Below are 14,671 nucleotides of genomic sequence, written 5' to 3'. Positions count from 1 at the left end.
AAGTCACTTAACCCAAATTGCCTCAAAAAAATGGATGAATGAATTGTTATCAATGTTGGTAAAGGGAGTAGCCAAACCAATGAAAAACATTTTTTTTGTGTGTGAAGCAATTGGGATTTAGTGACTTGCCCAGGGTCACATACCTAGGAAGTATTAAGTGTCTAAGATCAAATTTGAATTCAGATCCTCCACACTTCAGAGCTGGTGCTCTACCCATTGTTCCCTAGCTGCTCTGAAAACAATGATCTTAAAAAAATGTAGGGATAGAATTAATTCCATTATAGCATGTAGTGTTTTCTAAAGTATCACATAACCTGTCTTCTAGGTCAAAGATTCTTCAAATTTAGACTGTCATCTTATTTGGTTTTTGTTTGGTATTCTGATAATTGCATTTCAATATACACAAAAAAGTTTAAGTTCAATTGCAAATCTCTGCAAAGTTTAAATTATTTCATTTATTTTAATGACATAGAACTCAATTTAAAAAAAATCATCTTAAGGCAGCTAGGTGGTGCAATGGATAGAGCACCATCCCTGAAGTCAGGAGGACCTGAGTTAAAATATGGTCTTAGATACTTAATACTTCCTGGCTGTGTGACCCTGGGCAAGTCACTTAACCCCAATTGCCTCGGGGGGGGGGAGAAATCATCTCTAAGGATGGAAAGTAGTTATCAATTTAAATATGAATCTTTGAAAGTACTCTCTATTGAATCACATGATAATTCTATTTTTCTCTGCAAGAGAATTATTTTTATGCCTTTTATATGCAAGCATCTTGATTCTTAAAGAACATGCTGAACTACTGAACTACTGCAGGTCTTATCAAGCTAAAAAGATTTTCACTAACAACCTTTCAGTAAATCATATGTTCATGACCAGCCTAGCTAAATGTGCAGATATATATGATCAGAAATTTGTCTACCAGGTGGATAATGATGTTTTGTACACAACAACTTGTAAAGACCTTGTATTGTGATTTGGACAGGTTTTGATTTATGTTAATTTTAATGAAATAACATAATATATTTGTGAAGTATTAAAATTATTTTGTTACCCATTTCATTACCTCTAAAATTCTGATCCTATATCTATTTCTAAATCACAGAAAGGCATATTAAAATTTCAACTTTTACTGACTGTATAACATTTTTGAAACATAATAGATATTTTGATGTTTTCTTTTAAGAAATACCTGTACTACAGCTGAAAGACTCAGATGTTTTAGAGTAGATTTCTAAAAACATATGTTTTCTTATCCATTATGAAAAAAAAAACTGAAAATAGATATGTTCCACAGAGCAAGGTGACTTTGTTTTATAATTCTTTAAAAATTGCATAGAGGAGCAACTACAGCTTATTTTACTGTTTGAAGTTGATTATATAATTTATTTGCAAAATAAAAGGAAAGCTGATATTAGTTTTGTGTTCATTTAACAAATAAATCTATTTCCATATTTTTCTTAATTATTGCTCATGTCATTCCTATTATCTTTCAGGTGAAATATATTAAATCAGGTAAAGGCATCAAACTCTATAAAATATTAATTTTTAAAAACATATAAACTAAGTGTGATATCTTCAAAATTCACATGTAGAGATGTGGTGCTTCCAACTATAACATTAGATTCATTTCAATGATGCCCATATTTATACATAAATTCAGATTTTAAACTTTCTTACCGTTATGGTCTTATCGTTTATATCACAAGTATGTAGTTCCCTGGTAAATTCAATTACAGTGTGTGTGCTATTTTGCATGGCATACTCTAGATGGTAATCCTGCTGGGGATCCTTCTTTAATTCTCTATTTATATCTGTAAAATAATCCTGCAGAAAATACAGAAAAGAAAAAAAAAATCTGATTATTATGACCTCAGAAATGAATTGAACTCAAGAAATTTTACAGGATCTACTCTAACTCTGGTTCTTAGCAAAAATCTTCAAATGACATTTTTGTTTTGTCTCTTTCCAGAGATAAAGTCAAAGGATTTGACTTTAGAGATCATCTTCATGTGGAAAATAAATTGAAAAGAGTTTCAAAGACAAATAGCTACAATAGTAAATAGTAAAACCAATATTAAAACTCAAATCACATTATTTTGAAAGACTTGTTTCCAGTGTAACATTGTGCAACAGAATTGAAAGAAAATCATCTATCTACCTACCACTCTCACAGAAAATACAACCTTGTCTAAAGACAGTCTTTGCCTCTGCAGGTTTATAACAACACAATCTGTGATCCTGTTCTTTTCTATTCTAAGATTTGTTATTATGAGATGTCATTCTACACAGCAACTGGAGTTATGCATGTTGAAAGTAGAAATATGAATAAGTTAGGGCATTGTCTCAGAATACTAGATTTTGGAGTATTTTATAGTCTAATAACAATAATTCCAACAACAATAAAAATCATGACAATAACTATCATTTCTTAATATAAATCTTTAAGGTATACATAATGTGCTCAATCTTTAAAACTACAAGTTTTATATTTCTGCAAGATATGCCTGTTTCTTTATGTCTCCAATTAATAGAGCTAAAATAATAAAACATTTAGAACTAGTGTTCATTGATCATTTTAGTGACTTTTGGATATAAAAAAAAAATCTACTAAATGTATTGATATTCTGAATTTATGGCAAAAATAACTTCAATTTAGAAAAAAAAATTACAGACTTCCTCAGACAAAAGAAGTCCAAGTACAGACTTGTGAAGACTTCCTCCAATGAGATGTACAGATAAGAATAACTTCTTCCAACAGCCATGAAGGCAGCTGATGCTATGAAGTGCAAAAGGCTTGGTCACTGAAAATGCTAATGTCATCCACTGCATCCTGAGCCACTGCCAGTCATCTTTACTTTTGTCTTGCCATTGGAATTTTGTGACTCTGGAAAAGAGAGCAAGGCTAATGACTTTGAATAGCTCTGCTTCACTTAAATTCAATTCACAAGCAAGTCAAGATCTCATCCTTATGATTCATTGCTTGATCATGCTTATTTCTTATAAGGGAGGATTTATTTAATGGGATTAGGAGGAATTTGGGAAGTTCTAGGAATAGTGATAGCAAAAAGAAAAGAGGATTAGTTTAACATTTTAAGAGTACAGAAAAGAGGAGAAGGAGGTTGGAAAAAACAGACAAGCAGGATGGACTTTAAATATCCACAATAAATTTATTATGTTCTCTTTAAAAATGAAAACTGTATATAATAAGGTTATGTGGCATCACATCGCATATAATTTTCTTTTACTGTTCCATATGTATGAAAATGTTTATTATTGATAAGTTCAGAATAATAACAAATAATTGAAAAAATTGTGGAACTATAAAGATAAATTAAGCAACAATAAGATTTATAATTTATTTGCCCTATTTATATACCTTCCCACAAAACTCACAAGGTTAATTAATTCTGTGACTCAGTAACCAATTAGAACAATAGTTCATGAGCCCACCAAAGTATTTACTTTTACCAGATAGCTAGACACATTAGTTCAGAGTCAAATATATTTATTCAAATAGCAAATAAGGTTAAAAAATCCGTATAACTCATGCAAATATAGTGTACATTATACCACAGCATACCATGGCACCATTGAAGAGGATACATATATAGAAAAAGCATATGGCCAAGTCACATGTGTGGAAGGCACACACAGAAGGTAATGTGTGACCAAGACTTACACATTACTAGGGTAATTCATGCCTCAAATTATTTAGAGATGCCTCTGTTAATTAGAAATGTTATTAGATGCTGTCTGTGGGCAAGATTTTTCTACTAGGAAACACTTTATACTCTATATTTGTTTCTGTGGGATGTTTTCCAGGGGTTTCATGGACACCTGATTTTTTTCTACTGCTATCTGGTAGACTTCAAGTATCTATTCTCTTTAAGACTATGTGCTGGTCTATTCAATCAGAGAAAAGTGGTTAAAAATATCCTCACTATCAGAAAGAAATAGGGCTCTTTTAGGGTATAGCCAAGGACTATCAAATAATATCAGTAACCAAAAAGACAAGAAATTCCAGGACTTTCATCTTCCACCTTTTTTTTCCCACATCCCCACATGTCTACTAGCAACAAAAAGAAAAAGAAAAGAAAAAAAAAACCTACCATTTTGTGTTAAATTATGCTGTTCTATCACAAACTTCTTTGGTCTCTGTATTGTATTAAAGTTAAAATACATAGGGTGGTTTTTTTGTTGGTTTTTTTTTTTTTTTTTTTTTTGCTTTATTTAGCAATCAACAAATATTAGATACATAGGGGTAAAAGTATGGATGTCTGGCAACATTTAACTCTCATATAAAAATATGAAAAACTTTTAAGTTCAGTTAGTATTTTCTCCATCATTTTAAAGTCTAGATAATCAACAAAAAGAATAAATGAAAACCTTAAATCATCAATTTAAAAGAATGCATACAGTGATTAGTAAATAATATTAATAACAAAAACCTAAGAAAAATAAATTAAATCTTTTCAAGGGAAAAAGTTAAAAGGAAGTAATACATTTTGGAGGTAAATGAACCTTGGTAAGAGAGAAATGATTTAGGTGATAATGGTTACTTCAAGTATAGGTTAGATAATCAAGAATAATTTAGATAGGATTCATTTTGGGTAGACTTTAACTAAATTACATAAAAGATCCTTCCACTTCTAATATTTTGTGACTTGTTCAATATCACACAGATAATATATGTGAGAAGAAGAAGTAAGCCCAAGTCTTGCATTTGAAACCAGCAGCCTGCACCAGGCTATCTTTCATAAATTAATTTACTCTTAATTAAATTTAAATTTGTTAGTTTCTACCCATGGCTTCACTTTTAAAATCTATTTTCTAATTGTTCAATTCAATTGAATAGACATTTAATAAATATCTACAGTATAAGGTAGTTGCTAGGTGTCAGAGAAACAAAAGCAAATAGTCCCTGTCTACAAAGGTTCTTAATTCTTCACTTAGCTATTTATCACTGAAAATGATGGTAAATATACTATAAGTATGCCATCAATATTTGTATCCAAGTCTCTGATGCTAAAAAATATTAAGCTGAACCCAGGCACTATCATCATTAATGATTAGTTCAGTAGCTACACCTTCTATGAATTTGACTTTAAAATGCTTTAAGATGTTTTATCTTTAAGAGCCCAAAGGACCAGGATATTGAGATTACTGTGGCTATGATTCATGAACTATTAAAATTAGAAGAAAAATTGAAGGTCATAACTCAACCCTCTCATTTTGCAAATTAATAATCTGAAGTTCATAAAGATAAGGTACTTTATCCAATGTCACATAGTAAATTAGTGCCTGTGGGGCTTGGAATTCGAAGTTCTTCTTTCAATGATCCAAATAAAATCCAGATATCCAAAATATGGATATTTTGGCAACAGGTCTAAATAGTTACTTGACAATTTTATCAGCTTTACTACTTTTTATCAAAACTTTTCTACTTAGTTTTTTTTTTTTTTCCCCCTAGGACTTCTAGCATCTTGTCACTGTCTATGCTCCTAAGAATTTAAGTACCTATAATGACCAAAGAAAGCATTTATTGTACTTGAATATTCACTGTAGAGCATTTTCTGTAATGTGACCTATAAAAGATTCTTTGTCTAGAATGGAGGGTAGTGCTTCACTGGTTTAGTTGAAGAGTCCTCCTCAGTTCACACTCTGCAAACAGCTGAGAGCTCAGCATCTAAAAAGACAGAAGTCAATTATATGAAAAACACTATAATTGCTTAACCATCAATCAGGAGCAGTGGGGGTCCAAGGAGAAAGATCATTACTAAAAATAGCTGATTCCTCATTATTTAATGAAAAAATTATGTTAAGGTTAGATCTAAAAATTTTGTGTAACAAGTACCAAACAAAAAATTCCATATTTGTCTTGTTTTCAATTAATTTGAAGATTATTGTGTAGATACCACTTCAGACTTTCCCCATAAACTAAGGATATTTCCACAACACATGAAACATTCAGATGCAAAGTGAAAAATTCACTGAAATATATCAAGAGGCCGGTTCTCTTTAAAGCCCGCACTCAGGGTAAAATTTGATTTTAGTCTGAACCAAAACAAAGTAATTTTTTTTTCTTTTTATTAAATGGACAAGTTGAAAAAATATATGCCTTAAGATTACTCATCTTGTTCAATTCAGTTTTATCAGTTCTCTTATGTTTGTTTCTAGAGCTCAATAATAGACAATTCATTGTTCAGGTTATTTTTCTTAAAGTTTTTTTTCCTCCCTTTTTGATTTGCTTTTAGTTTTATCAGATCTTAAGAGATTCTTCCTTAATACCTTCAGATTTAGTGCCTTGTTTTGTTGTCTTAAAATGAATCACCATATTTATCACCTAACATTTTAAAATATTGGTCCATATAAGCTTAAGAAGTATAATTATCTCTTTACTTTATAGGCAAAATAAAATATACATAACAGAATGCCAGTTTGTGAACGTGGGTCATCTGATACCATGCCCCAGTATTTCTTCTCCCTCATCACACTGCTTCTGCATCAATAACTTCCTAGCAATGTACCAACAAAATCCATGTTCCTGCTTCAAAGAAGCATGAATTATTGAAGTTGAATCTGAGAGTTATATCTCAGAGTCATATCACACTTTAATATATCACAATGACTGAGCCTCCCCTTCTTCTTTTTGCAATCATTGCAAGATAATCCTGTAATGGACCTATTATTAGAGACTTTAGAAGAATAAATGAAAGCAGATTTTTTCCTGGTTGGAATATACATGCTGTTACTTGTGAATGGTTGGGTTGAATTTTAAAAGTTTATTAAACTAAAACATCTAAACATATTTTCCCATATAAATAATGTCACAACTGGTCTTTAGCTTCCTACATTCCAAAAACTCAGCTTCCTTAAAATAACCTACTTGGCTGACCACATGGCTTAAATTATTATATTAACATCAATCTATGCTCTGGATACTATGAACAGAAAACCTTTCAATTGGGGGGGGGGGAGAGAAATAAGGAAGGAAAGAAAAAGAGAGGCTAGATGGAAGAAAAAGATTTTCTTCTCCCTTTCCCAAGCATAAGATCAAGCTAAGGTAAAATTTTGCAATTTGTGAAGTTTGACTTTGATATCTTTATCTCTTTTTTTCTTAATTCCTTTCCTAAAAGATTCCTTTCCACTTAGGTTGATTTCATTACTACGGTTCAACCAGGTTTACCCTAAATCCCACCCCACCCTCAACTGATAACATGTTACAAAATTGTTTATGTTTCTTTCCCCATAATTTAAATTCCATTCCCTGAGAGCAAATGGTCTGGACTGAGTGTCAGGAGAGAATCAAATTCAGAACTGAAGCTAATACAAAGATCTAAGCAGCCAGAAAAAAAAAAAAAAAAAATTAAAAGACATTTTTCAGGTCATCAGAGAAGATAACAATGAAACTAAATCTAATTAGATAATCAGATGTCTGCTTAAATATCAGCTCCTATAAAATTACATTTCTTTCTGTCCTTTTAAGGATTAGCAAGAATATATTAACAACCAATAGTAATGTAGATTGTGTTGAACTATTTAGAAAAAAGTCTCTTAGGGGCAGCTAAGTGATACAATGGATAGAGTACTAGCCCTAAAGTCAGGAGGACCTGAGTTCAAATTTGACTTAGACACTAAACACTAACTGTGTGACCCTGGGCAAGTCACTTAACCCCAATTGCCTCAGGGGAAAAAAAAGTCTCTTAATAATTAACTCTTCTCTCTCCCTCCAACCTACCTCAACAAGAAACCAGAGCGAGAGGTAGGGCTACATAGTAGATAGAGAGAAAGCTGGATTCAGTGAAGAAAATTCCTCTATTCAATTTTAGTCTTTTGATATATCCTGACTGTATGATCCTGGACAAATTAACTTTTCTATGTCCTTGTCAACTGTCTAAAAATCTAAGTTCTACAAAAGGTACAGCTTATATAAGTAAATCTTTCCTCACCAGACATTCCCTCTATCAGTGAAGTCACAAATCTAATCCCTCTCCCTAGCAAAAATCAGGGAGCAAAAGCCCATCATCAAAACCAAGAGGCATGGCAAAATTTGCACTGCTAGCTGAAAAAAACAGATTAGCCTTGAGTAAAATGAAGACAATAGATTCACTTCAAATAAGTGTATGTCAAAGCAAAATTTGCAGCAAAATGTAGAATGTATAAGTGTAATACTTCCAAGACCAAGTAACACTGATAATGCACAAAGTTCAAGTGGCTTCCTTCTTAGGGAAGAAGACATGAAAGAATATAATTTGAATTCTAAAGTATCAAATAAATAAGCATTTATTAAATACTTAACAAGCACCAGGAGGATGCTAAATGCTGAGATTACAAGTGGAAGCAAAAAGACTGTTCATGACCTCAAAGAGATTGTTGTTGTTGTTGTTGTTGTTTTTAAATTAAGCTTTTTAGTGATTCCTTCTGATTTTAATATCATCTGTTTACCTCAGTTCTTTACCTTGAAAATGAGCTCGAAAGTGAAATGATAAAACCACTTCAGTATCTTTGCCAAAATTCAAAAGGGGTAAAAAAGAGTCAGAAATAAATGAGCAACAACAAGATAATATTTTTGTCTGAATAGGGATTTTCTTCTTATCAATGGTTTCCTAAGGGTAACAGTAACAGCGGGTTCAGTAACAGTATCTCTGGTCCAAAAGGTGTGGGCATTTTTAGTCACTATTTATTTAGTCACTGTATTTATTCCAAATTGCTTTTCAAAATGATTTCATCATTTCACAGCTCCATCAATAATGTGATGAATGCTTATCATTCCACAACCACTCCACTATTGACTATTAGCATTTTCTGTCATCTTTACCAATTTGCAGGATGTGAGATGAAATCTCAGGATTGTTTTGATGTATATTTCTTATTATTAATAACTTGGAACATTGTTTCTTGTTGTTTTCAATACCTTGAAGTTCTACTTTTGAAAACTGGGGAATAACATATATAATGTATATGTATGTATATATACATGCTTGTTTGTATGTTTGTTGTAAAGGGCTGAAACTCTTGAGTTAATGCACTGAGGTCAGACAATCAAGCACTTGGACAATACTCTATAAGAATATGCTTGAAAAATGGCCCTTCCCATTATCCTGTGCTGGCCCAATCATTTGGTATTTGGTGTATACAGAGAATTGTGGAAGAGACTAGGGGGTGGAGTGAGACTAGCCAGAGTCACTTCTGGGCAGGAGACGAAGAGGTGAGGTCAGGGAGATCCTGTGTCCATCCCCTTGACTTCTACCACTAAAGACCAAGAATGAAGACTTTTGCTTATCCTGACTCCGGCTGATTCTAAGTATCTAGGGTGCTAATGTGGTCATCACAGTGTGTTTATATACATATGTATGCACAAATATGTATATATATACACATATATATGCATGCATGTGTGTAAATTGATTCTATGAAATTTGGTACAACTATTTTTCCCTTTTGATCACTTTATTTTTAATCATATATATTACTTTTCTCTGTATAAAAGTTTTTCAGTTTTATGTAATCAAAGTTATCTATTATATCTTTTTAAGTTGCCTCTATTTTTTGTTGACTAAAGAAAAATCTTCTACCCATAGCTATAAGAGATAGATGAGTTGCTTATCTTTCAATTTTTTATAGTATGATCTTTAATATTAAAAAACTGGAAGTTTTGGTTTTTTTTTTTATTTCCTGGGCCAAGATCCAAGTTGTCTAAGACATGTGTCTTAGGGGGGATATAAGTTCATATATCAATAGAACAGCAAGTTTAAAAAAAAAAAAAAAAAAAAAAAACTAGCAACAGTATAGTCAGTTCCAGGAGTAGAACAAGGTCTATGTTACAATTTCTAGTTCAGTCTGCCTGGGCAAGAATATTAAATCAAAGGGGACCCTGCAGATCTACTCTGAACCACCAGAACTTCCCAGTTGGATGATAATGACTAAGTGCAACAGGTATCTCCTATTGCTCAGACCAGAGGAGAAATAATCCAATTTTCTCCTGGATAATACCACTTGGGAGCCTGAAGATCACTAGCTTTTATGTGTTTTTATAAATTAATGAGAGTGCCAGAAGGAAAGTTAGAAAAGAGATGAAAGTTATGGAAGAAAGAGTTGGAAAGGGAATTAATTAAAATGTATTAAAAATACTTTGTTCAAGTAATTAATATTGGAAATTAGAATGAACCAAGCCAATGAGTCAATGAAACATCAAGAAATGTTGAAAATAAGACTGTAAAAAGAAAATAAAATGCAGAAAAAGCATTTGATAAAATCCAACATCCATTCCTCCTAAAAACGCTTGAGAGTATAGGAATAAATTGACTATTCCTTAAAATAATAACGAGCACATATTTAAAACCTTCAGTAAACATCACACGTAATGGCGATAAACTAGAACCTTTCCCTGTAAGATCAGGAGTGAAACAAGGTTGCCCACTATCACCATTACTATTCAATATAGTACTAGAAACTCTAGCCTCGGCAATAAGAGCCGAGAAAGAGATTCAAGGAATTAGAGTAGGAAAAGAGGAAATCACATTATCACTCTTTGCAGATGACATGATGGTATACTTAGAGAACCCCAAAGACTCTGCTAAAAAGCTATTAGAAATAATTCAGAGTTTTAGCAAAGTTGCAGGATACAAAATAAATCCACATAAATCCTCAGCATTTTTATATATTACCAACACAATCCAACAGCAAGAGATACAAAGAGAAATTCCATTCAAAATAACGGTCGATAGTATAAAATATTTGGGAATATATCTACCAAAGGAGAATCAGGAATTATATGAGCAAAATTACAAAACACTTGCCACAAAAATAAAGTCAGATTTAAATAATTGGAAAGACATTTAGTGCTCTTGGATAGGCCGAGCGAATATAATTAAGATGACAATACTCCCTAAACTAATCTATCTATTTAGTGCTATACCAATCAGACTCCCAAGAAACTATTTTAATGATCTAGAAAAAATAACAACAGAATTCATATGGAAGAACAAAAGGTCGAGAATTTCAAGAGAAGTAATAAAAAAAAAAATTAAATGAAGGTGGTCTAGCTGTACCTGATCTAGAAAGCAACAGTCACCAAAACCATTTGGTATTGGCTAAGAAATAGACTAGTTGATCAGTGGCATAGGTTAGGTTCACAGGGCAAGACAGTGAATAAAAATAGCAATCTAGTGTTTGACAAACCCAAAGATCCCAACTTTTGAGATAAGAATTCATTATTTGATAAAAACTGCTGGGAAAACTGGAAATTAGTATGGCAGAAACTAGGCATGGACCCACATTTAGCACCACATACTAAGATAAGATCAAAATGGGTCCAAGATTTAGGCATAAAGAACGAAATCATAAATAAATTGGAGGGACATGGGATGGTTTACCTCTCAGACTTGTGGAGGAGGAAGGAGTTTGTATCCAAGGGAGAACTAGAGACCATTATTGATCACAAAATAGATCATTTTGATTACATCAAATTAAAAAGTTTCTGCACAAACAAAACTAATGCAAACAAGATTAGAAGGGAAGTAACAAATTGGGAAAACATTTTTATAGTTAAAGGTTCTGATAAAGGCTTCATCTCCAACATATACAGAGAATTGACTTTAATTTATAAGAAATCAAGCCATTCTCCAATTGATAAATGGTCAAAGGATATGAACAGACAATTTTCAGATGACGAAATTAAAACCACTCATATGAAAGAGTGTTCCAAATCACTATTGATCAGAGAAATGCAAATTAAGACAACTCTGAGATATCATTACACACGTGTCAGATTGGCTAAGATGACAGGAACAAATAACGATGAATGTTGGAGGGGATGTGGGAAAACTGGGACACTGATGCATTGTTGGTGGAGTTGTGAAAGAATCCAACCATTCTGGAGAGCAATCTGGAATTATGCCCAAAAAGTTATCAAAATGTGCATACCCTTTGACCCAGCAGTGCTACTACTGGGCTTATACCCCAAGGAAATACTAAAGAAGGGAAAGGGATCTGTATGTGCCAAAATGTTTGTGGCAGCCCTTTTTGTAGTGGCTAGAAACTGGAAAATAATTTTTTTTTTTGTTTGTTTGTTTTGTTTTGTTTTGTTTCTCTTCCCAGATTATTTTTACCTTGCAAATACAATCCTTCCTTTACAACAACAACAAAATTCGGTTCTGCACATATATATTGTACCTAAGATATACTATAAGATATTTACTATGTATGGGAATGCCTGCCATCTAGGGAAGGGGGTGGAGGGAAGGAGGGGAAAAACTTGGAACAGAAGGGAATACAAAGGATAATGTTGTAAAAAAAAAAAAAAAAACTACCTATATATATGTACTGTCAAAGAAAATGTTATAATTATAAAAATTAATTTAAAAATATTCAAAAAAAAAAAAAGAAAAAGAAAAAGAAAAACTTTAACTCAAAAAAAAAAAAAGAAAAAGAAAAGAAAAGACATCTCATCCTTATCTTGAGAAACTATCTTAAAAATCCTATTTGTCATCAATCTATTGAAACCAAAAACAAATGACATAAAACAGATTTAAGGAGAAACAATTTAAAAATCATTGGACTACTTGAACACTATCACTAGAAAAAGAGCCTAGACATCATATTTCTCTCTTTTTTTAATTATTTAAAAAACAGAATAAGAAAAAAAAGAAAGAAAAAAAACAGAAAAGCAATGCAAAACAAAATGAAACAAAACAAAAAAGAACATTGTCATATACCCAGGAGAACATCAGGAGGATTTAAAATATATAACAAGAAATTACTAGTTCAAAAAAGCTTTTATATATTAGTAGAAGAAATTATGTTCATGAGTATCCATCTTTTCTTTACTTCCTTGCTAATTGTTCTTTTGCTCTCTGCTGCACACCAAAAAGTGTGCAAAGAAAAAGTAAAAAGTAAAAAATTACTTTATTCTTTTTTCCCTTTTTCACCCCCCCCCACCTCCAAGCAGGCTATAGTTAAGAAAGGATATATTTATGTATACATTTGTATACACACACACACACACACACACACACACACACACACACACACACACATCTTTCCTATCCTTGCTGACTCCTTTCTTTAATTCTGCTCCTCCTAACTTGCCTTGCTTTTATTTTATCTACCACCCATGGATCCCTCCCTTGTTTTCTTCTCTCATCCTTTGTTTTCTTGTCTGACCATCCCTCCCCCTTTCTTTCTTTTTTTTTTTCAGGAAGTAAACAGCTTTTATTTAAGAAGTTGGCTGTGAAGGGAAACAAAATGCAGGAAAAAGGGGACATTAGGCACAGGGAGCTACTGGAAAGAGGCTATGATGCTGGAAACACTCTCAAAGTCAATCTTTCTCACAATGTTCTTGCACTCCTCTTGGCTGCAAATGAAAACCTGTACTGTTTCATTGGAGCTCCAGCCATATTTGCTCATCCACACTTTCAGCTGGTTGTCTGACAGATCTCCCAGCATCTCATCAAGCAGCCATCGGTCAATATGCTGATATATGATGGGTGAGCATCATATATCAGCATATTGACCGATGGCTGCTTGATGAGCAGATAAATTTTTGGACTGAATCTTCAAAGCCTGTGATGCCATTAAGGAGAAGTAGATCCATATTCTCATCTAAGGCATGCCAGAAAGCTTAGAAATGACAGGTCTTCAGCAAGTCTTATAAGTACAAGATCTGCCTCATGGGTTGCTCTTCTTGGTGAGCCTGGTTGATCATGCACTTGCACAGAGTGAAATCCATGTGGGGGAGATTGGTAAGGGCCTTCAGCAGAATCTGGGCTGTCACTGTGATCTGGAAGAAGACTGGGTTGAACTGATATAGCTTGAGTACAGAGGAAGTTGGCTTCCAGATCATTGGTGTTCTCCTTGGCGTGGATCTCTACATCCCAAGGTAGCCAAGTTCTCAGGATTATACATGTGGATTCCCTTGAACAGCTTGCTCACATTGGCATGCATCTGCTCGAACAGAGCCATGTACTCCTACTGTTCGAAAGTTTCCTTCCTTATTTCTTTATAGATTTTGGGGGATACTATATCCTTTAGGGCATTTATGTAGTAATTCCTATTTAACCCATTCCAGATGTGAGTAGGTTTTCAGAACTAGGAACCTTCCTCCCCTCTCTAATGCCTCTGTGTCTATTCTTCCTCTGCACCTCATTTGCATAACATCATTACTGTTTTTACCTTAACTCTACCTTTGAGCTTCCCTATTGTTGATATAAATCTTAAAGGTATTTTCCATATAAAATGTGTATATATTTTATATACATATACAATTTTATATACATAAACAATTTGTGCATGTTGAGGTCCTTGAAGTTGATCTTTGATATTGGCTCTTGTAAAATTTTCTATTAAATCTGGATTTGGTTGATAATCCTAAAATTTTACAAGTTCATTGAATATCCATCCAATGTTATACATAATTTTTCTGGATATTTTATTTTTGGTTGCAGGCCTAGGTCTTTTGATTGTCAATAGATATGATTCCAGGATCTGCAGTCTTTTATTATAGCTACAGATAAGTTCTGTACAATTCTAATTGTAGCTCCAGCGTATTTGAATTGTTTTGTTTTTTTTTCTTGTTTCTTGCAAATTTTTCTCTTTGACCTGAGGGTTTCAAAATTTATCAGTAATGTTTCTATGTGTTTTCCACAAAGGATCTCGTTGAGATGATTAT

General features: G+C 32.8%; 1 protein-coding gene and 1 pseudogene across 2 annotated transcripts in view; both read right to left on the bottom strand.

Moving 5' to 3' along the window:
• Window positions 1-14,671, bottom strand: part of MOXD1 (monooxygenase DBH like 1) — a 120,524-nt gene that overhangs the window by 83,881 nt on the left and 21,972 nt on the right. For both annotated transcript variants that reach the window (XM_074309816.1, XM_074309815.1), the window contains one exon: window positions 1,681-1,827. In XM_074309816.1, the coding sequence (XP_074165917.1) occupies window positions 1,681-1,827 (147 nt within the window). The remainder of the gene's footprint in view (window positions 1-1,680; window positions 1,828-14,671) is intronic.
• LOC141541165 (eukaryotic translation initiation factor 3 subunit K-like) lies at window positions 13,063-14,482 on the bottom strand (annotated as a pseudogene).

Source organism: Sminthopsis crassicaudata, chromosome 4, assembly GCF_048593235.1.
Source record: "Sminthopsis crassicaudata isolate SCR6 chromosome 4, ASM4859323v1, whole genome shotgun sequence".
In the NCBI taxonomy this organism is placed as follows: domain Eukaryota; kingdom Metazoa; phylum Chordata; class Mammalia; order Dasyuromorphia; family Dasyuridae; genus Sminthopsis; species Sminthopsis crassicaudata.
The sequence above is the reverse complement of the archived record's forward strand: the minus strand, read 5'-3'. Positions and strand labels throughout refer to the sequence as shown.